The 23,168-nt window shown below is 47.6% G+C and overlaps 1 protein-coding gene across 1 annotated transcript in view; it reads right to left on the bottom strand.

The window, feature by feature from the left end:
• LOC141473244 (S-adenosyl-L-methionine-dependent tRNA 4-demethylwyosine synthase TYW1-like) overlaps nucleotides 1–23,168 on the bottom strand; it is a 125,448-nt gene that overhangs the window by 93,418 nt on the left and 8,862 nt on the right. Inside the window, exon 8 of the mRNA XM_074160656.1 lies at nucleotides 7,440–7,566. Within this exon, the coding sequence (XP_074016757.1) occupies nucleotides 7,440–7,566 (127 nt within the window). The remainder of the gene's footprint in view (nucleotides 1–7,439; nucleotides 7,567–23,168) is intronic.

Raw genomic sequence — 23,168 nt, 5'->3', positions numbered from 1 at the left:
AGAACATCTTGCAACATTTTTAACACATAGCAAAAGCCTACTAAAGGTTAGTGCAAGAAATACAGCTGCTTCGGCGGGCAAACCAAGCCTAACCCAGTATCAAGAAAATGAGACTGGCAGAGGCCAAGGGTGGGAATGCCAGTAGCTATAATAAATTCCAGCCTCAACAGCAGATCATAAAAGAGCTAAAAAAATTCTTAAAATCTGGCTTTTCACTTAAACCCAGATGTCCATCTTAATCCAAGAGCACCTTTCCGTTTGCAGCACAGAACTGCCTGGGCAGGAGGAATATAAACCCTCCGATACTCAAACGCAAATACTCAAATTCTTGTTAAACTACGCATTTGACAAAAACAGCCACAGAGACCACTGATATTTTCACCTACATCAACTAGTACTGAAGAAAAAGCTGAAAGAAAAGCCTTCTGTACCTGGCACCTTCGACTGAGGGCAACGTGGTAGGTCAGGCCATTTGCTGAGCTGTTGCAAAAGGGTTGCCATGAACACGTCATGGTGGTGACCTCCACTAGCAGCAACGACCGCGAAGTGTGTCTTATAGAAGCAAGGCCAAGGGCATCAACAACACGGCAGCCCATCCCATTTTTATCCATCCTCCAAATCAACTGCACGTTCTTGAGACCTCTTCTCACCCAAGGCAAGATGGAGAAAAGACGTCTACCCCTCAGCACAAGTAGTTACTTCCACGTTGGCTTTGCCATCCCAAGAGAACAGCTGCTCCCCCACTCCCAAAAAGGGATTTTGGGGGCTTGGCAAGCCAACATCCATCACCATCCACCACCATCCACCAGAACAATCCTAAGAAAGCAGAACTAACACCCCATCTCTAGAAGTCACCTTCCAACTGCTCTCAGACACTGCATCCAAGACAGAGACCTCCAAGATGAAAGCCCCTCCAGCGTTCTGAACAGCAAAAGGCTCCCTACTCCTCTGCCTGGGAGACTGGGAAGGCACAAGCTCCACTGGGGACTAGAGCACACGCAATTCCCGTTCAGGCTGTAAAGCCAGCAGGAAAAAAGAACACACAATGGGACTCTTGACCAGGCTGTCTCCCTGAAGAACGAGTTTCCCCCAAACACATGCCCTCAGCCCCCCTGCGAGGGCCAGAGCATCAGCTCCGCTCTCAGGCTTTCCCCTCACACTTACCTACTCTCCCATGGACGACCTTTTGGGTCCCTCCAGTGCCTTCTGTAGCCCCATATCTCCAGCTCCCTGCGCATCTTCTACCTGTTGTGGCTGGGCAGGAGGCAGCAGACATGTGCCTGGCCTAGAATGTCATCCTCGCCAACTGGCAGTAACCAGCTGGCCAAAAAGGACAGGTCAAAACTCACAGACCACGTTATTCAGGAAGGAGGAAAAGAACCTCAGCCTCTTTTCTTTATTCATAGGAAAATTCTCAAGAAATCTGCAGGCACTCAACGTCTTTAAGAACTGAACATCAGTGTCAACTCTGGCTGAGAAGCCTCCAGTGGAAGGTGGCAGGGAGCCTCCACAGCTCTGCCTCCAGTACCCAGAACAAACACAGAAAGAGTCAGAGACAGAACTGCAAGTTGCTGCAGACAAGATGTTTTTGTTGTTGTTTGTGTTTTATGGAGTCTCTCCCTTTCAGTCATTCCAGGCACATTTCCTGCTCCACGTTTCCATTTGTATGGACTGTCCCTGTGCTTGTGGACAGTGTCATGTTATAAAGAAAGGACGGCAAATTTTACCCTTGCCCAAAAATATCTCCTATTTTGTTCCAGCTTAATAGACTTAATTTCAAAGACCAATACTCCTCAAAGCCCTTCCAAAACCTAAAAAACCCCCCAACAAACGGATGTACTTCAAATATAAATAGATTTACGCTTATTTTTTCTCTATTATACATGGGGTAATTGCACCAGCTCCAGGAACTACATGAGAGGGAAGAATCAGCCCCGCAAAAGCAAGCGATCACCATCTCCCCTGCTCCTGACAAGCTCTGAATCTGCACCAGGGAATTAGCATTGCAGTCAGCTCAGCCCAGCTCCTGGCAGCTTCCACGCTGTAGGGCTTCAGCATCTCCTGCTCCCTGGATTCTCCCCCTTTAACTGTGTATTCACTGTTTATTTACACAGACATTTTCTAAGGAATGGCAAGAAAGTTCAGGAGGCTTAACCCTGCCTGGTTTCAGTCGTTGTATTTGTTCTGCTGACTTAAGAATAATTTGCTATTTTGCAAACTAATTTTTAATCTTCCCACGGCCAGTATTTGAATTCCGTGGCACATTTCAGGGACTGCACCAGTGTTACGAATCCCCGACCCAGCTGTGAGCTGCTGGTGCCACCTGGAGTTTAATGGCTCATACAAAGCACAGCGAATCCCAGAGACACAGACATGTTCAGCCCGTGGGAGCAGACACCCCGCAGCACCCACCGCTGTGCCACGTCCTCGCATGGTGGGTCTCATTTCCAAAGCCCGGACACAAACCACCCAGCACTGAGCCAAGCTGAGATGGTCAGAGGAACTCAGAGCTGCAGGCTGAGAACCTCAGCCCAACAACGGACAGCAAAAACCACCAGGTACTTTTTAAAACCTCATCTTAAGCAAGGTTGGCAAGCGCTTGAAAAGCCCCGTCTTCAATATTTTTCTCAGCCTCTTGATTGCCCATACACACCAAAAACATAAATCAAAGTAAATATCTGTATATCAACCATGAAGTCAAAGTATGACAACAGTTACTTAAACAGCCCACGGTATTTCAGCTACTGAAATACTGTCTCCTAATACCACTTGCCTTTGGATACAAGTAAAATAGAGGTAACCTGGACACCCTGGTACTAAATTGCAGGCTCACCTGACCAGTAAAGGCAGAACAATCCAACTGGAGCACAACAAAACTGCACCTGTGGCAGCAGAGACACAACAAAATCATTTACACAGTGTCAGTGCAGTCAGTCTTTGGGTGTCATTGATCCATTGCCATCGTGTTGCCTACCAGGAAAAGCACAGTTGCATTTAGCAGTGCTACAGCAGAGAAGAACAGAGCAAAGAGCACGTTGGAAATACAGGGTGTGAGCAGCTTAAGGAATCCAGGTCCTTGGAATCTCCCGAGTAAACAAGAGCTCTTCAGGGGTTTGAGTTTGGCTTTGCTCCATTTTATTCCTGCACATTTAAGAGAAGAACATCAAAGACGACCTGAAGCAACTGTACCATGATAGGGATGATGGAGGGCCATGGAGATACTGCGAGGGCTGGAGCCCCTTCTGCTGTGAGGACAGGCTTAGAGAATTGGGGGGGTTCAGCCTGGAGAAGAGAAGGTCCCAGGGGAGACCTTAGAGCCCCTTCCAGTCCCTCAAGGGGCTCCAGGAAAGGTGGGGAAGGACTCTGGATCAGGGAGGGGAGCGGTTTTACGCTGAAAGAGGGAAGATGTAGACAAGATATTGGGAAGAAAGATTTCACTCTGAGGGTGGTGAGAGCCTGGCCCAGGTTGCCCAGAGAAGCTGTGGCTGCCCCATCCCTGGAGGGGTTCAAGGCCAGGTTGCAGGGGGCTTTGAGCAACCTGGTCTGGTGGGAGGTGTCCCTGCCCAGGGCAGGGGGTGGCACTGGATGATCTTTAAGGTCCCTTCCAACTCTTAAGTATTCTATGGAACCAGCTGTCACTGTGCGACATCATGTGTGACCTCCAAATATTTCAAGGAGTCAGCTGCAGGAAAACCAGAATCCCCCCAACCACCAGCCTTTGTCTTCCTATCCGGCATGACGAGTTGTTTGGTTTTCAGGCTGACCATTACAGCAATAAAACATCTGGCAAGTCAAAGAGCAGTTTGGACTAGTAATGGTAACACCCTGAAGAGAGCACAGGTCTTCTTGCTGGTGCTGAACTGACTCTATAGCAGCAGGAAAATGTAAGAGACAGTATTTTGTACCTGTAAAATAAGCACAGCTGATAGAGGGGACGCTGAAGGAACCCCCATGGGCTCTCACTGGGTTTTCAACAGTCACCTTTCCCATTAGAACAGCAGCTTGAGGCTCCCTCTAAAGCTAAACATGGATTTAAACACACTTCCTGAAAAAACAGGAGCTCTGGAAAGGCAAACTTCACCAGGTACAAAATCCTCCTGGCACCCAAGCCCGGCAAAAACCCTTCCAGCCCAGCGGGGGCTGTTTCAAGGATCTAGCAGCAACGGTAGAAAGCCACTGAGAGCACATTGGGCTGTATCTACTAATCGCCACAGGAAATCTTAATATGAAAAGTTTGCTTCTATTTTCAGTTTGTTTCATGGCATCTACCTGAACAGATGAAAACACTGAAGCATTAACGCAGCAAAACGGTACCACCGCAAGTAGAACACGCAGCCAAACTCTTCAGCTGTCGGCCTCTCTCTCCAGCCCCAGTTGTGACTCGGAGGCACTAAGTAGATTGTGCTGTATTTGTATTTTATGCAAGACTGAGCACTGAAAGGGAATCAGCATTTTCTCACAACACAAGATTGGCTATGACCTTATGGAGCAGCTATTACAGAGCATCTTTATTATAAAGGTATTTGCAACCAGGCAACTACAAGGGCTCCCACCTACACAACCCAATGGGTGAGGCTATATTTAGCTGAAATTCAACCCCAGCCCTAAAATAAAAATCACTGTTTAAGCAATATTCAGTTTACCTACAGGAAGGTAAATTTGTCTGAAGGTGAATCAAAATAAAGAGTTTGGATCACAATAGTCTGACGAGACACTGTTCAAAGGCAAACTCCTGTTATGCAGCTACAGTTTAAAAAAAAAAGACAGCTTTCTCCTAAATCACTAGTGCTGATTTTTCCTTCTCTTGGGCTAATTATGCCCTCAGGGATAATCTTGAAAAGACACTGAAACTACACCCAAAGCAAGCAGTTGCTGCTAAATGAATTAGATTATCTTTTGACTATATTGCAGTTTTTATTTTGGGGGGAACGGTGCTGAAGGAGGCAGTGGGTTTATATTTTTATAGCCACATAAGCCTCTCATGGTGTGATATTTGCAGGGAAAAAAAACGTGTTATATGTCATGTGAAAAAAGACAGACAGCTTCTCTGCTTCACTGTCGAGTGACCATTAAAGAATTACGTGAGAGAAGGAGGGGAGGGCCGTGCCAGAGGCAGTCGGAGCTGTCAGGGTACAGACACAACGGTTTGAAATCTGTAAAACTGCAGATTTAAGTAAGTGGATCCTACAAGTCGATCCAAGGCTGGCCTGACCCGGAACGACGAAGGAGGGGAGCAATACATACCTACTTATCTGGGTAATGAATTCCTCTCCCTGGAACATCACAAGGAAATGCGAGTTCTCTAGGGAGCTTGCCTTCGTGTCAAAAAAATTATAGTAGGAAGGTGACCTTCCCTCCAGCGCTGCTTTCATTTTTCAAATGACCACTTTTTATGAACCATGAGAGAGGCACCGTCTCTTTCGCTCCCCCAACCCAAACCAGCAGAGACTGGGTCAGAAAGCGAGCCAGTGCGACCCACTTCTGCGACCACCGCAGCCCAGCGAGAGCCAGCACAGAGCCCCGTGACACAACAAAGCCAGGCAGAGCTGAAACCCACCCACTGCCCCCCTCTCAGAAGCCAGGACCACAGGCAGTCTCCACAGCCCCACTACGGTTCCTGTGCCCCGAAGCAAATCCAAATGGTCTCCTGGAGGGCGTTAAAAAGAGCGTGACCAGCAGGTGGAGGGAGGTCATCCTCCCCCTCTGCTCTGCCCTGGGGAGGCCACAGCTGGAGTCTTGGGTCCAGTTCTGGGACCCCCAGTTCAAGAAGGACAAGGAACTACTGGAGAGAGTCCAGCGGAGGCTACAAAGATGATCCCAGGGACTGGAGCACCTCTGTGCTGAGGAAAGGCTGAGGGATCTGGGGCCGTTCAGCTGGAGAAGAGCAGACTGAGAGGGGATCTCATCGATGCTGAGCAATAGCTAAAGGGCGGGTGGCAAGAGGATGGGGCCAGACTCTTCTCAGTGGTGCCCGGGGACAGGGACACCAGGCACAAACTGGAACACAGGAAATTCCATCTCAACATGAGGAAGAACTTTGCTTTGAGGGTGGCAGAGCCCTGGAAGAGGCTGCCCAGAGAGGGTGTGGCGTCTCCTTCTCTGGAGATATTCTGGAGACATCTGGAGATATTCAAATCCACCTGGACGTGTTCCTGTCCAACCTGCTCTGGGTGACCCTGCTCTGGCAGGGGATTGGACTGGATGGAGGTCCTTTCCAACCCCCACCATTCTGTGATTCTGAGATGTCTGGGGGACTTGATGCACCCCTGCGTGGCGTCAGCAGTCCCTCTAACATCCCAAAACAGGGACTTGCAGCAGACAAGCACACTCGCCTCCCTGCTGCCCACTTCTGGACAACCATGTCTCCAGTAGCCCACTCCCCCAGCCCTGCTAGCCAAATCCACCTGCCCTCCAAACACCCTTGCAGGCCAACAATTAGACTTCTGGATCAAACACAGGAAGTAGTAACTAAATAAATAAAAATAAAAGGCTGTAGCAGTGCTCTGCAGAAGGCTGCAGTGTAACTGCCACCATCCCAGCCTTCAGAACGGAAGCTGAAGAGATGTATTGAACCAGGCTCCTTGTGGTCCCTCCCCTGGTCCCAGCAGCACCACTATGGATATGAAGGAGGCAAAGTCACTGCCACTCTTTTCCTACACCTTTGCTTTATTCCTTCAGACTACGTGTTTAAAGCCCTGCGCTGCAACAACCAGAACTGTGCTCTCAGAAGCATCAGGAGAAATACTATCAACTTAGCAAACTAGAAAACTGAGCACACTCTTATCCCAAGAGATAAAAAAATTAGACTAAACTCCCTTTAGTCCCCAGCTAAGCAGCACAGGGAAGCTCTCATTACCCTTCTCCTGGCTCTGCCACTCACAACTGATGCCACTGAGCTGCAGGGTCTCAGTCCAGCTCTTCCCCTGCTCACCCTTTGTTTCAAAAAAGGCATTAAGTTCATTAAAACTCTTCTCTACAGCTCATAGGACAGCTACTGACCTAATCATCAGGTGGATTGTTAAAGTTAGTTTGAACTACTTCCTTTTCTAGAAATAACTTTCCGTAACAAGATCAGAGCATGAAACTGAAATAAAAGCGGGGGACTAAGATGCAAAGCTGATCTTTAAATATTCTTTGAGAAACCTACACTCTAAGAGTTAGAGGCCTGGGAGGGACCATCATCTTCTCTCCTGAGTTCCTGTAGCAGACACATTAAACCCTAATAAGTCTGATACACTCCACACACGTTATCACCCAGCTTTAGATTCTGCCCCTGCCACAATCGAGTACAAACAGCCCCTCTCTGGTTAGAGCCTACCATGGCCGGGGGTCCAGAGCAGCATCTTTAACATAAAGAACACCATTTTTTATTGGCTCTGTTTTTAACACCACTAAGACCCCGAATCCTGCTCCACCGTCTGGGCTTTGCAGAACCTCACCTTGTTTTGTGAGTGCTTCCCGCAGCGCCGGGGTGATCATCTCTCTCTTCTCACCCTCCTCCTTCCTCCCAGCGTTGTCTCGCATCAAGCTGGTTCCAACATCTCCTTCCTCGAGCTCACGTTCTCTCTGTTTAAAGACAGTGAATTACAGCCGTTTAGATTCCAGCGTCATGCTTTAAACCCTGTGGCACAGTTCAGCCACGAAGCTGCCAAACTTAAAACTGACACAAGTGCCCACACAAGAATTCTTGCATTCATGTAATTCTGCATTTTATCCCTCTTCCCACCAGACTCGGACCCTTCAGTAATCCAGGACAGTAAATTTAAAAAGAAGAAAATCCACAACACACTAGATTTGTTCCACTAACACAGCAGTAAAATTCTCTAGGATGTTTTAAGAAACAAGGTGTTTGAACCTCATCTGAGAGTGAGAGGGACTCCAGGATTTAAGCCCAAGTGTTTCACGACTGCACAATAACTTTGGATCTCCACCGAGCACCAGCTGAAGGGAACAAATCATTTTGTGCCTGACACGCAACTGCCTGGAGTGACAGGCAGCTGGTGTCTGAATTATTTGGGACAGGTCAGGGAAGAAAACCACATGACTCTAAGGAGTTGTACAGCCCCAGAGTTTCCAGAGTAGAATCATACAATCCTCTCAGTTGGAAGGGACCTTTCAGACCATTGAGTCCAACCATCAACCTAACACTGACAAACCCACCATTAACCCATGACCCTCAGCACCACTTCTGCCTGGCTTTTAAATACCTCCAGGGATGGCGACTCCACCACTGCCCTGGGAAACCTCTTCCAATGTTTGCTATCCCGTTCAGTGAAGAAATTTTTCCTAATATCCATCCTGAACCTCCCCTGGCACAACTTGAGGCCTTTTCCTCTTGTCCCATCACCTGTTCCTTCAGAAAAGAGACCAACCCCCCTCTGGCTACACCCTCCTTCCAGGGAGTTGTGTAGAGCGAGAAGGTCTCCCCTCAGCCTCCTCTTCTCCAGGCTGAACACCCCCAGCTCACTCAGCCTCTCCTCACAAGACTTGGTCTCCAGACCCCTCACCAGCCTCGTTGCCCTTCTCTGGACCCGCTCCAGCCCCTCCATGGCTTTCCTGTAGTGAGGACAGAAGCTGTGGTCTCCACAAGTCACCTAAAAAGGCAGCCAAGTACTGCCAAAATTTGGTGATCACCAAAGGCCCTGCAAGAAAAGGCTGTTTCTCCCCTGCCCCGCTTAGACACATGAGCTGCAGGTCCCACCAACGTTCAGCTTCCATCAAATGCTGCTTTCCAGGACGGTTCAGCCCTTGAAGTTTACTTAAACCCAAATGCAGGAATATAGAATCATAGAATGTTTTGGGTTGGAAGGGACCTTAAAGATCATCCAGTGCCACCCCCTGCCCTGGGCAGGGACACCTCCCACCAGACCTGGTTGCTCAAAGCCCCATCCAACCTGGCCTTGAACCCCTCCAGGGATGGGGCAGCCACAGCTTCTCTGGGCAACCTGGGCCAGGGTCTCACCACCCTCACAGCAAAGAATTTCTTACTAATATCCAATCTCAATCTCCCCTCTTTCAGTGTCAAACCCTTCCCCCTCATCCTATGGCTCCCCTCCCTGATCAAGAGGGCCTCCCCATCTCTCCTGTAGGTCCCCTTTAGGTACTGGAAGGGGTATTACTGGAATATCACGTATTAGCATAAATTTACAAGCAGGAGAAACATAAGCACGTAAGAAATTGTGAATCCCCCGCTGTATAAGTGCCACTGCTGAGACTTTATGGGTATTTATCGTTTCATGCCTGCATAAAGAAGCATGAAAGTGTAAATAATTACTTTGATATTTCATGCAACTTGTAATCTGTCAGTTCTTTACGGCTTTTTTGAAATATTAGAGGAGTTATGGATAAACAACAAACAAAAGCTAAAGGACATTTTGTTTTCAGAAAGCTGAGGCTGTTTCACGTCCAAACCTCTTTGTGCCAGAGACATCAAGAAGTTCACACGAACATTTCCAGTTTGAGTCGACCCATCAACTGTTACCATCCCTAAGGAAACCAGTGCTCTCGACTTGCCAAGCTGTGTTCTTCACAAACAGGGAGAGTATTCACACAGACAGATTTCTTCTGTACCTGAGCGAAGTTGCAGACAATAAAAGGTGCCTCAGAAGGGAAAAAAAAAACCCAACCCACTTAAAAAAAACCCTACACAGACTCAGAGATTGAAGGACAGAGCTCCTAGTAAGCACTTAAGGGAAGAGGAAAGTAAAACATTTAGGGACAGAGGTTTTTTTTTCTTTCTTGCTCATTTTGATAAAACTTTCAGTTTCAGTGAGTTTGTCCAGGAAGGCACTTTCTAATCACCAGTAACACAACCCGATCCTTACTGAAGGAGAAAGGTGTTTCCATCTCCTGCTGCCCTTCACTCAGTTTGCTGAGTTTTCTGGCAGAATTTCATTGGTTTCTGCAAAGCATCAAAACTTCCCCAAAAGGCTACCTCTACTAAATACTCAGCATTTGTTGAGTTTAAAAGCTCGTTTCTTGAGATCTGATCTTCACTTATCAGCAAGATGCTTCAACAGTAAAATGTTAATATTACTGGAAAAGCCTCATGCATAAGGAAGGAAGGAAGGAAGGAGCTAAAATTCTCATCTTTTAACTATTAAGTCTTAAACAAAGAGCTTCTTCCGCCCCAAGTTACCGTTGAACCCAGAACCAGCCCCAGCTGCCCACGTACAAAGGAACGGCACTGCCTTACACAGATCTATCACCGACTCACAGCAAAACCTTGCGTAGGATTTACAACTGGACACATCCCGGCCCATCAGCCAAATTAATTCTCCCAGAACTAAGTACGCGTTATTGTAATATTAAAATCATAATATTAAAAATGCAGCAATTGACTTCAGTACAAATGAGACATCCCATCCAAGACAGCTTTCAGATACAGAGAAAGTCCTTCTGAATTTAAAGGGCTTCTCTTTCTACCTGCTGACTGTGCCTGTTACTGCAAGAGCTGAGCAAAGTACCTAAACATCAGAAGAACAAATAAGATTGCCTTACTGGCAGGGCAGAAACATTTATTTCAATAATCATTTTTCCCCTCACAGAGATGACAGTATTTTTCCTCCCTCTCTCCTCCTGATGTGAAAGCGTATAAACAAAATAATCATTTGTTTTTCTCTGAACTGCAATACCTGACTTGTTTGGTTCGGCAAGTGATTGGCTTCAGATATTTCTTGTGGGAAATAGAATTCACAGCCCTGGGAGTTTTACTTATTTGCTTAATAAACCTTTCATATCTATTATTTAGAGTTTGAGCAGAGAGAACAAAGTTAACTTTGCACAGAGCAAACTTCTCAAGTTCTGGTGATTTAGCAGAAAGCCCTGTAGTAAATCTAAGGCAAATTACTGGCTTTCCATAACAAATCAAGCAAGTAGTGACATGAGCCAGCTTTTCATGCCCTTGAAATACTTCACTGCTGAAAAAACTAAAAAGTCATCCTCTGGTCTGTGTTCACAAAGAAGAGAACCCCACAGATGAGAAAGCCTAGGGGTACACCCTGATTTCTTGGCACCACGAGGCTCAGCACAGCTCTTGCTGGAGGGGTTTGTGTCACTGCCATTGAAGGAAACCTGAATAAAAGCAATTGAACCGCAGCTGTAAGGACTCAGGAGCACGTCCTCTGCGGGTGAAGGAAAACAATCTCTTCATCTCTTCCCTTTTATTGCCATAAAGCACAACAGCCAGGACACACCTTATGGGCAGGTAGAAGCCCATCTTTGATGGGTCAAGGCATGTGGCACAGAATGATAGGATCATAGAATGGTTTGGGTTGGAAGGAAGCTTAAAGATCATCCCATTCCACCCCTGGCCCTGGGCAGGGACACCTCCCACCACACCAGGTTGCTCCAAGCCCCATCCAACCCGGCCTTGAACCCCTCCAGGGATGGGGCAGCCACAGCTTCTCTGGGCAACCTGGGCCGGTACCTCATCACCCTCGCAGTCAAGAATTTCTTCCTAATATCTAATCTAAATCTTCCCTGTTTCAGTTTTAAACCATTACCCTTCATCCTATCGCTACACTCCCTCATAAGGAGTCCTTCCCCATCTCTCCTGTAGGCAAAGAATTCCCTGTACCAAGGCAGAGGTGTCACTGCCCCTTTGACAAATCACAGTTCAAGCATTTCAAAGGATCTCCTACAACTCCAAGGATTCCTACCAAACTCCTCCATTCACAGCCACATCCAAATGTGACCAACAGGACGTGCTACTGCCACTTCTCCTCCTCTTTGAAGCGCTCTCTCCAGGACGTCAAGGTACCCGGTATCTCCCTGTGTTTTTCATTTTATTACATCAAACACTCTTCAAACAACTATTACAGGGGTGAGAAAGAAAGAAGAGAGATCGAAACTCCATGTAAAGAAGTATTCCCTAAATTAACTTAATTTAGCATTTGAGCCTCATGGCTCTATTTATTAATGTGCCATGACCGAGAAAAAAAAAAAAAAAAACAACACACCACCACAAAAAAAAAAAAAGGCAAAAAACCAAACGATGTTCCCCAAGAAGTTTTTACTCCCAGAAGGAAAGCGACACACAAAATACCCCAATTTTGACTAAACTTCTTTCCTACTTAACCTCCCAGTGGTCAAACAAGAGGGAACCCCTGGCCTTGTCACAATTTACAGCCTCATCCATCAAAAGGCTCCAGGATCTTTTACTGACTGAAAGGCACAAGCACTAAGCAAACAGCAATCCATGGGAGGCTGGAGCCAGGACTAACAGAACCAGCGCTAAGGGAAAGCGCTGGCACGGCCGTCAGGAAAAGCCTGCCTGGCAGCAAGAAACATTAGTAAAACTTTCCCAGGGGAGCCGTTAAATGAAGTCTGAAAGTTCATGAATGACATGAATGAAGAGTGAAAGTTCACACCCAGCAGAGCTCTGGAGTGAGACTCCAGCGGCAGGAGGACAGTGAGAAGAGCTGACAACTTCTCCCCCAGCTCAGGCTCAGCTGTCAGTGACACCATCAGCGAGAGCCAGCGGGGGGGCTTTTTGAAAGTTGATTAGACACCTAGCCGCCCGGCACTCATCTCCTCACAAAACAACGTCCTGCAAGAGTAAAACACACAGAAAAAGAATGGGACAGGGAACAGGCTTCCACAAAGATACCCTTGGACACAAGAGCAGAGGAGCAGAAGGCTGCCAGGGCACTGCAGGGACCTTCCTGCCCCAGGTACGAAGCTCTGGATGTCACAGCCCAACCGTAACAAACAGAGATGGAACTGCAGTTCACTCACTGCCCGGCTGAAACCCGCTGCCCATCTCACAGCGACACGGGGTGCTCTAACTGTGGTCGCTCTCCAATAAGAACAGCTCTGAGCACTTGTAAGTGAGCACCAAGATGAAAGCTGGAAAATTGGATTGAGCAATTGGTGAACCAGCAAACACCCCAAGAGCAAGAAAATCTTATTAAAAATAGCTATTAGAGTCTAGATAATCACAGGCTCCAAACTCACTCCATACATCGCTGCCCAGCTGAGCACAAAAGCCTGAACTGAAGCAAAAAGCAGACAAAGGTTGAAAGCATGAGAGCTGAGAGATGAGGAACGTGGTGATCCATTGCCTGGCCACCACTGACACAGGAGGTGGCTTCATCGAAAGCAAAAATCTTGGCATGCATTTCCAAGAAGTGTCCTAAAATGGAGAAAGCCTCTGAGAAATTCTGACCGATACCAATAATCATAGAATCATAGAATGGTTAGAGTTGGAAAGCACCTTGAAGATCATTGAGTTCCAACCCCCATGCCCTGGGCAGGGACACCTCCCACCAGACCAGGTTGCTCAAAGCCCCATCCAACCTGGCCTTGAACCCCTCCAGGGATGGGGCAGCCACAGCTTCTCTGGGCAACCTGGGCCAGGCTCTCACCACCCTCACAGCAAATGCTTTCTTCCCCAGATTTCATCTCAATCTCCCCTCTTTCAGTGTCAAACCCTTCCCCCTCGTCCTATGGCTCCCCTCCCTGATCAAGGGTCCCTCCCCATCTCTCCTGTAGGCCCCCTTCAGGTATTGGAAGGGGCTCTAAGGTCTCCCCAGAGCCTTCTCTTCTCCAGGCTGAACCCCCCCAACTCTCTCAGCCTGTCCTCACAGCAGAGGGGCTCCATCCCTCTGATCATTTTCATGGCCCTCTGCCGGACCCGTTCCAACAGGCCCATGTCCTTCCTGTGTTGAGGACTCCAAAGCTGGACACAGTGCTCCAGGTGAATACAATAACCCACTCAGAAACAAGTTTTGTTTTTTCTCCTGGAGTGGAAACCTCTGTGAATTTTCAATAATGAGCTGGAAGGAAGCCCCCATCCCCTCTACCTCACTCTGTGGCAGAATAACAGAAGGCCCCTGGCATTATTCTGGGGCAGCGGGTACTCCCTGCCATCCAAAGAAAGGATGCTGTTCAAACATCCCACGGCTCGGCTCCCACAGAGGGAATCTTTCATTTCTTTTTGAAATGAAAGACTGTTTGAAAAGTCAGTGATGAGATTTCTGGACATACACAACAGCATTTTAAAACCCAAACTCATGCAGACAAGTAACGACAGGAGACTTCTGCTGCCATCCAACCGAATAAGCCCGAAAGGGCACTGCGCATCTTCTGGGAAATGCGGAAGGATAAATGACCCCACCAATGTCCGTTCCTTTGTAGGTTCATCAGCCAGAATCCTTAAAGACAAAAAAATTTCCCAGATCACAACTCTAAAAATACATCTCCCTGGCTGCGAGGGGGTAGAACTGCTTCACTGAGCTCTAGCATCCCTGCTCTGCTGTAGGGAAGGGTTTTTACAAGGTGTCGTTAAACCACAACTCCCTTTCACACGCTGCTGCATGGCTCGGGCCACATTTGTTTGAATTGGGAAACTTTCTTGGACGCGGCATAAAAAAAAGACCAATTTCCAAAGGAAACAAGAATCAGCACTAAAAATGTGTCTGTCTCCACCCAGAAGTGACTGGCTTACACTTCAAAACTGGACCATATATTCACATTTTTATTCCTTTCTTCTCTACAATAATCAGACCTAAAATTCAGGTAATGTGATTTAACAAGTGTCCCAAAATGCCCAGCCTGAAACCAGTAAGACTTTCCAGTTCAGTCTATTCTGCTTTCTCACGCACAGAGCACACACCACACATCCTTTCACAACGCCTTGCCATATTTTTCAGATTTTTTTTTTTTTAAATGGCTCTATAAAAGACTTTTTCACTCCATCATTTCTTCCTTTTCCTTACAGTTTAGGACTAGGAGGGCATTTCATTCCAACACCAATCCTTCGAGTGGTCAAAACGCCATGCACACATTTAAAAAAAGAAAGCGTGATGATTTTTGCTTCTACAATTGTTTGCTCTGCTGGAAGAAGCCTCCAGTCAGTCGGAGCTAACACCCAGCAACGAGGAGTGTATTTCTCAGTAGCAGCACCTCTTGTGGAAAAGCCATTCCTTGTAAGGAACAAAGCTGGTGGGACTGCAGACGGCTAGTTTGGATGAGAAACCCTGAGTGCCCCCTGCAGAGAGGCAGCCACCCAGCGCCCACTCAAGCACTGACACACGTCAGACCTCAGCAAGCAGCAGCCGGGTCTCAAACCTGCCTTAGCTTTCACCCATCTGCAGAATTTGTGTAATGCAGGAAAGCCATAAAATGTTAATACAGGTTATAGAATCATAGATTCGTCTGGGTTGGAAGGGACCTTTCAGATGACTGAGTCCAACCATCAACCAAGCAACGACAAACCCACCACTGACCCATGTCCCGCAGCACCACGTCTGCCCGGCTTTTAAACACCGGGGGAGGACTCTTGATCAAGGAGTGTAGCGATAAGACGAGAGGGAACGGTTTTAAGCTTAAAGAGGGGAGATTTAGATGAGATCTGGGGAAGAAAGCATTTGCTGTGAGGGTGATGAGACCCTGGCCCAGGTTGCCCAGAGAAGCTGTGGCTGCCCCATCCCTGGAGGGGTTCAAGGCCAGGTTGGACGGGGCTTTGAGCAACCTGGTCTGGTGGGAGGTGTCCCTGCCCAGGGCATGGGGGTGGAATGGGATGGTCTTTAAGGTCCCTTCCAACACAAACCATTCTATGATTCCATGATTCTATGAAATACCTCCAGGGATGGCGACTCCACCACTTCCCTGGGCAGCCTCTTCCAACGCTTAATAACCCTTTCAGTGTAAAAATTTATCATAATATCCATCCTAAACCTCTCCTGGTGCAACTTGAGGCTGTTTCCTCTTGTCCGATCACCTGTTCCTTGGGAGAAGAGACCACCCCCCCCCGGCTACAGCCTCCTTTCAGGGAATTGTAGAGAGTGTCGAGCAGAGACGCTTTTCCGAGGACCATGAGAGTCCTGAGCAGAACCCCTGGCTTGGATTACTCTTCCCAGGAAGACCGTTTTGCCAAAGGCTACACGTAAAGCTGATAATGAGCAGAAGTCAGCGCTAACTGGAGAGCAGCAGCCAAGCCACACATCCCCAAGTGGGAGCTCCAAACAAGTCTCCCAAGCACCCAAATTAACAGTTTTGGTCTGTAGCCCACTCAGTGATATGCATCGTCCAGCTTTTCAGAACTATTAGATGAGAGGCCACGGGATTATCAATAAGAATACATTACTAAAGCCAAAAGGAAACCGCCTGGTTTCTACCATAATCAATCTTCATTGACTGGAAGACAATGTAAACTAGTCAATTTGGAAAACAAGACAGATATCCAAGAGCCGGGCAGAGCATTCCACGAGATCCAAAGCCCCACTTTCTAAAATTACAGGCAAAAGAAGGGTCAGGAAGGACTTGGTGTTTCACCCTCTCAAGGAGTACATGGTACAGTTCCATGCACACAACCCCACAAGCTGCTTTTCCAGCAAAGTCTTGTGCTTCATGCCTGAGTCTCTTCCTCACACTTGTTTGCAGCAGATGATATACAACACCCTCCTCTTATAAACTACTGGTAGTTGTTCTGGGTAGTGCTAATGATCACAGGGACCCAACCCAGGTGAGCAGGGTCATAATCATAGAATGGTTTGGGTTGGAAGGGACCTTAAAGACCATCTCATTCCACCCCCATGCCCTGGGCAGGGACACCTCCCACCAGACCAGGTTGCTCCAAGCCCCGTCCAACCTGGCCTTGAACCCCTCCAGGGATGGGGCAGCCACAGCTTCTCTGGGCAACCTGGGCCAGGGTCTCATCACCCTCACAGCAAAGACTTTCTTCCTGAGATCTCATCTCAATCTCCCCTCTTTCAGTTAAAAACCATCCCCCCTCATCCTATGGCTCCCCTCCCTGACCCAGAGTCCCTCCCCAGCTTTCCTGGAGCCCCTTTAGGGACTGGAAGGGGCTCGAAGGTCTCCCCGGAGCCTTCTCTTCTCCAGGCTGAACCCCCCAATTCTCTGAGCCTGTCCTCACAGCAGAGGGTCTCCAGCATCTCCATGTCCTCCTCTGGCCCCACTCCAACAGGTCCGTGTCCTTCTGATGTTGGGGACTCCAGAGTTGGACACAGTACTCCAGGTGGGGTCTCACGAGAACAGGGTAGAAGGGGAGAATGCAAAAGCTCATGCAAAAGCTTCACTGCACTATCACACAAAAAATCCACAGCACGGTTGGACATGTGTAAGTGCTCTGTGCAATACAAAATCAAGTTAACATCATGTTACGGTGTCCAGCTCCTCCTGTAGAGCTTCCATTCTCCTTCCATTCATTCGCAACTTCCATCCTCCTATCCCACACTCTTCTGTTGAGAAAGCTTTTAGGAGTGGCTCCATCTCATCTGCGTACTCACAGCAGAGAGCAAAACCAGTCCTCAGCTCGTGCCAAACTTCTGCAACCAACAGCAAGAGAGGCATGTCAGAATCTCAGCTCTGACATGAACAAGGGTAGGTACTTTCCCTGCTTTGGTAGCCCAAATATCAGCAAAGGAAGCAAAATTGTGGCTCAGCTCATACATAACAGGAAAGGAAGAGCAGCTCCCAGTGTCCATGACTGGTGCTGCCCTCCACATGGAGGGGCAGGACACCAAGCAAGTTGAAAATTTGAAATTTGCAGTTGAGAGGTGCTTAGAAACCACACCAACCGCTGGTCAGCCACAGCAGATAAGAAGGTTTGATGGAGACCCGGCATGGATGGTGTCACTGCCATATGTGCTGCTGAACCGCAGTAGACACTGCGTCCAGCGGAACAGGGACGCATTTACTGTACCCCATACGCCTCACCCAAACAACATTGGTATTTGGCAGCAGATGCTGCGCTCCCACAGGACAGCCTTGTGCTACCCTCCTCAGATACAGCAAAATTCAACGGGCCGCTTCCTCCATGCTTCTCCCAGCAATCACTACCAGCAGATAATTCCTGTCTGTGCATTGATGTGTGGACTTCTGTTCAACTGTGTTGTTATTTGGCTGGCAACAACCTTAAAAAAAGGCACAGAAAAAATAAACACTTGAGAAATGCAGCACAAAGTCTGTGAGGAATAGGAAGCAGATGGGCTGGATTGCTGCAGGCCAAACCCTGATCACCTCCAACAACAGATGTGGTCAAGTAAGGGTTGCAATTATATTAAAAAAAAAAAAAAAAAAAGAAGCAAGGAGACTTCAGACTTCCAGAATGTTTCATACCTATCAGCTCTGCTTCACTACCCATTTACTGACTGATTTACAACAGACTAGAGAAGAGCAAGGGATATGGGATCTACCACCCAGGGCAAAAATAAGTCTTCATTGATAGATCTCAAAGGCCTTTACAAAGGCTGATCAAGGAAGGCTGATCAAGGAAGACAGACCATGTGCCAAAGACAGAACCTCCAGCCAGAGGTTACCTTTAAAGTAGTCTTTCCTTTTTAGCCTCTTCTTCATTGGGCACTCCCAAGCCTTCCACAGAAGAGGCAAGCCTCAAGATCTCCTGTAATGTTGTTTATGAATTGTAATTCTTTTCAATCCTCAAGACTTGGAGAAGAAAGATTTGAACATAGGAAAGGGGAAGGGGTGAACTGTCCCTGTAACAAATCCAGACTTTCATGCTAGAAGTAGTCCCCAAGCAGTCAAATGATAGTTCTTAAAGCTTATTTTAAAACGTAGGATCACACTGAATTCTGAGCCAGAGGAGCAGAGGTCAAAATCCAGCCCAGAGACCGAGCTGTTGCATATAAGAGCACATTTTTCCTACAGAAATCTTTCACCCATTAAAAGTCAGAGAAAGTTTCTGGAGAACTCTAAGCACGCACATCATTTTTAGCTGTTTCCAAATCTGACAGTTAAGTACCCAGCCCTATTCAATTTGCCTAAAATATGGCTAACAATTCTTGCATGCTCGAAAAGTTTCTGCAGTAACACTTAGGCTACAAATGTTATACCTTAAACTTATAAATCTTAAAACTCACTGTCCCATTTTGACTAAAACTCCAGCCAAGTCCATTAAAAGTTTCTTCACCAAGTGTCAGCAGGGTTCAGTGCTCCAGAGCAGCCACACGCTCACAAAGGCTATTAGGAAACACTGCATTTAGCGTGATTTACAGTCCCAGCGGTGAAAGGGGCTCAGGAAACCTCCCCTGGGGCAAATGGACATGGAAGTAAACAGAAACTTCTTGAACGCACTCTCTGGGACACACTTTGTTTCCCCTAAACTCGGTCCCAGTCCTGCTCTCTCACACCCCCCTCCTCTGAATTTTCATTGCAAATCTGACTATCAGCGTCATTAAACTTCCTGTTTTAGAAAACAAGAACATTAATCTCAAAATTGTGTCCAAAAAATATGCCCTTTTGATTACTTCCCACCCCATCTAAAAAAAAATATTAGGATATTATTATTACCATTACTCATGCCTGCAGTTTATAAATATGAAGGTTAATAAAGCCATTTCATTCCCTGGGAACAAGTCGAGATTGATCTGTCTTTCTAGTTTATCACAATCTCCCAGCTGGGGGAGATAATCTACATTAAGAAATGGTGTCCCTATGATTAATGGCAGCCGTGCAGGCCACAAACATACCCATCCGATTTCACATTTTATCTGATACATGCATTTCAGGGGAGTAACTCTGGAGGACAGGGAAAGTGTGCCACAATTGTAAAACTTAAAAGTCCGCTTAGTTATTAAATCCACTAAGAAGCACCACTGCCTTCTGCTGCCGCATAAAAGCAATCTGGAGAACGGGCCGAGGGTCTCAGCCCAAAACCAAGCAGCTGAAAGGGTAGTAAATGCAGAGAAAACCCAGACCTTAACTCACCTAAGCTGGGCATCACCCAGCCCACCACGGCACCACAGCCTTGGACCATCAGACACCCAAAAGAAGCAACCTCAGACCTCCCCAGCCTTCGTATCAAACATCGATTTGTATACCTGAATGATGTCCTGTTGCCACCCAACCTCGTGCCAGTTTTTGTGCTCAGATTCAGTGTGCAGAAGGTACCATCACCTTGAATCCTGCACCTTTACCCTCAGCAGCTCTTTAAAAAAATCCATCTCTTTTCCAAGGGAGATTACGTAATAGCTACAACCAGGAAGAGAGGCTCTGGCATCCACCTTGAACTCCTGAATCCATCTGCCTGACCCAGATGGCGGCAAGAATCCAGTACCTGTCTCAAGCCCTTTGACAATACCTTGTGAAGTGCAATGAAGCTGCAGCATATGGGGGAAAAAAGCTGTAAAACAAAACTCAGCCTTGATTTCCATCAAGTCACACAATAGGAGATGGATACAAAATTAAATTAAGATCACCTGCGGAGATGTGAGCAAACATTTATTAGACACAGTCGCCTCCACAGCCTCCCTCTGCCATCCCATAAAAGGCAGGAGAAGGAATTATGACTACCTGTGACTGCACATCTGTCTTATCTGCCAGTGATTCTCACAAGAGGCAATTCATACCTGCAAGGGAAAGCAAAGCTGGACCCTAAAACATTTCAAATTAACTCAACTTCACAAGGCAGAGCCTGCTCTTCCATCTCCTGCGTGTAGAGGGGTTAATACCCAACACCGACGGCCACAAAACCCGTGCTGAAAACTGCTCAGCACATTTCAAAAGCAAGTAACTCCGTGTGAAGAGGTGTCTGTAATACAAGCCTGAAAAGCACAAGTTTTCTTCAAACTTGCCAGCTTGTGCACGCATAGTTCAGAGAGAAAAGCCCACAGCATTCGCCTGTGTTGGTAGGGATTAGGTCCAGCAGGTCGAGAGAGGTCATCCTTCCCCTCTACTCTGCCCTGGTGAGGCCACATCTGGAGCACTGGGTCCAGTTCTGGGCTCCCCAGTTCAAGAAGGACAGGGAACTGCTGGAGAGGGTATAGCAGAGGGCTACAAAGATGATGAGGGGCCTGGAGCATCTCTCTTATGAGGAAAGGCTGAGGGACTTGGGTCTTTTTAGTCTGGAGAAGACTGAGGGGGGATCTGATCAACACCTATAAATACTTAAAGGGTAGGTGTCAGGAGGATGGGGCTAGTCTTTTTTCAGTGGTGCCCAGAGATAGGACAAGAGGAAATGGGCACAAACTTGAATATAAGAAGCTTCACCTAAACATGAGGAGGAACTTCTTTCCTGTGAGGGTGGCAGAGCCCTGGAAGAGGCTGCCCAGAGAGGGTGTGGAATCTCCTTCTCTGGAGACATTCAAAACCCGCCTGGACACGTTCCTGTGCAACCTGCTCTAGGTGGACCTGCTTTGGCAGGGTGGTTGGACTAGATGATCTCCAGAGGTCCCTTCCATATCATTCTGTGATTACTGCAAGACAACAGGTTACATCAGCGTAAAACAAAAGCGTCAGACTAATTTTACACAGCTCAGCATTCTGCGAGAGAAAAAAAAAAAATGGTGAAAGGGACAACACAGCTCATCTGAAAAAGAAAAGTTCTCACTGCACAAACTCACAGCCACTAAGGTGAGGGTGGGACTTAAACCGAGAGGCACTGTATTTAAACAACTAAACCTTCCTGCCTGGGAGCGAGAGAGCCTGAGCATGATAAATTCCTTTCATAAATGCAGATCATCGTGCTCTTTCATATCGAGTCTTCAGCATTTATTTTTGTTACAGTAAATAACTGCACCTTCGGGACCATTTTACAATTCAAGTGTTTGCATAAACCTGTTGCAAGTCAATGCGCACATTCCCCGGGAGATTCACCACCCAGACAAAGTCATTCTTTCTCATCACTGATGAGTGGGGCAGCCAGTGGTTCAGGCTCCCTCAGGAAATATGGATACAGCTCCATCCTGCTATCACTCTGGAAATGACAATCACGTTCAGGAGAGCCAAGGACGGACATGGAAGGCACCGCTGAGGACCCTTTCTCCATTACCTGCTCCGGTTACAGAAGCAGGAAACCAGAAAGGTGGATTGCAGCCGTGTAGAACAGGAATAAAAGAGCCAGTAACAAAAACTACATTGTTTAAGGTTTCAAAATTAATTCAAAAACCTGGGACACGACTACAGCAGCAACAAAGAAAGGCTGACCCATAGTTTTAGGGCCTCCTGTCTCATCAGCTGACAACAGCTCATATCCAAAAGGGCCAGTATGAGTGTACTCCAGTCCCAAACCAACACTCGCACTTTCAGGACTGCAGAGGCAGGAGGGCAGCACTCAGCTGTCACCACACAACAACCGTGTGCCACCTCCTCCGAGGAAAAGGCAGCAGATCAAAACCTGCAGCTGACAACTCCAGCTGGGCCTCTGTCCCTCAGATCAGAGAGGCTACTTGGGTCAGAGCCACGAGAACCTGATCTACACAGATACCTGCACTTCTGTACTAACTTGTACATCCAACATACAGCCTCTCACCGCTCACGCACAGCGACGAGAAAGCCAAGGAGAAAGCAGTCAATTGTTTGACTTATGCATCAGCCAAAGTCACCAACAGCAATGAATTTCCACCGCCTGTGTATGAAACGGTACCCCATTGACTTCAGCCATGCTCGCTACAAAAACGAGCGCCAGAAGCTAAGAGCAGGAAGTATTTTATTACTGTCCTCACTTTTTATTCATAAACTGGACTGTGATACATTGTTTTCCTGGTTTACACTACTCTGACCATGCTGTTTCCATATTTCATCAGTCAGTGAAAACTCAATGCCTAATTTTTCATAAAACTGCTGGACAACACCACCTTCCCTTCCCTAGATCATCTCGCAGGACGCTCTGCTACAGAAACCGCATTCCCTTTTTGTCAGTGACCTCTAGTGGTGAGCACACGCAGGAGAGGAGGAAGAGAAGAGGAGGAAGAGGACCACTTCATAGCAGTTACACAGGGAAAGATTGATCCTTTCTCCCTCCAAAGGAAAGCCAAGCTGTTCACCCATCCCTCTCTTGCAAGCTGCAGCACGCAAGTCGATACAGGCCCAGGGAGGGGGAGTACACACTCAGCAGTGTGCCTTGCCCCCAGGTCCATGGGGCCACTCTCCTAGTGTCACCATTACAAGCAGCAGAAGCATTTTGTCTCCTTCCCCTTCCCCCAGGTGATGAAAACAGATCCCCACGCTCCCCTTGTGACCCCCTTCCCTCTTAAGTACGCAGCCTCCTGTGACCCACGGCCTGGCCTGCTGTGGCCCAGCAGTGTCATCTCAGCCCAGACTGCTGGGGAAGTTGTTAAGTTTTGGGAAAGAGCTCCGAGAAGTCCACGCTGCAGCGGCAAGCGAGAGCAGGAAGGTGTAATTGCAGCCAGGGGTGGGTTTGTTGAGGGGGGTGGAGAGCAGCTCAAGGGTTCATGAGGAAAGAC

This window comes from Numenius arquata, chromosome 18, assembly GCF_964106895.1.
Source record: "Numenius arquata chromosome 18, bNumArq3.hap1.1, whole genome shotgun sequence".
In the NCBI taxonomy this organism is placed as follows: domain Eukaryota; kingdom Metazoa; phylum Chordata; class Aves; order Charadriiformes; family Scolopacidae; genus Numenius; species Numenius arquata.
This window is presented reverse-complemented; position numbering and strand designations above follow the sequence as displayed.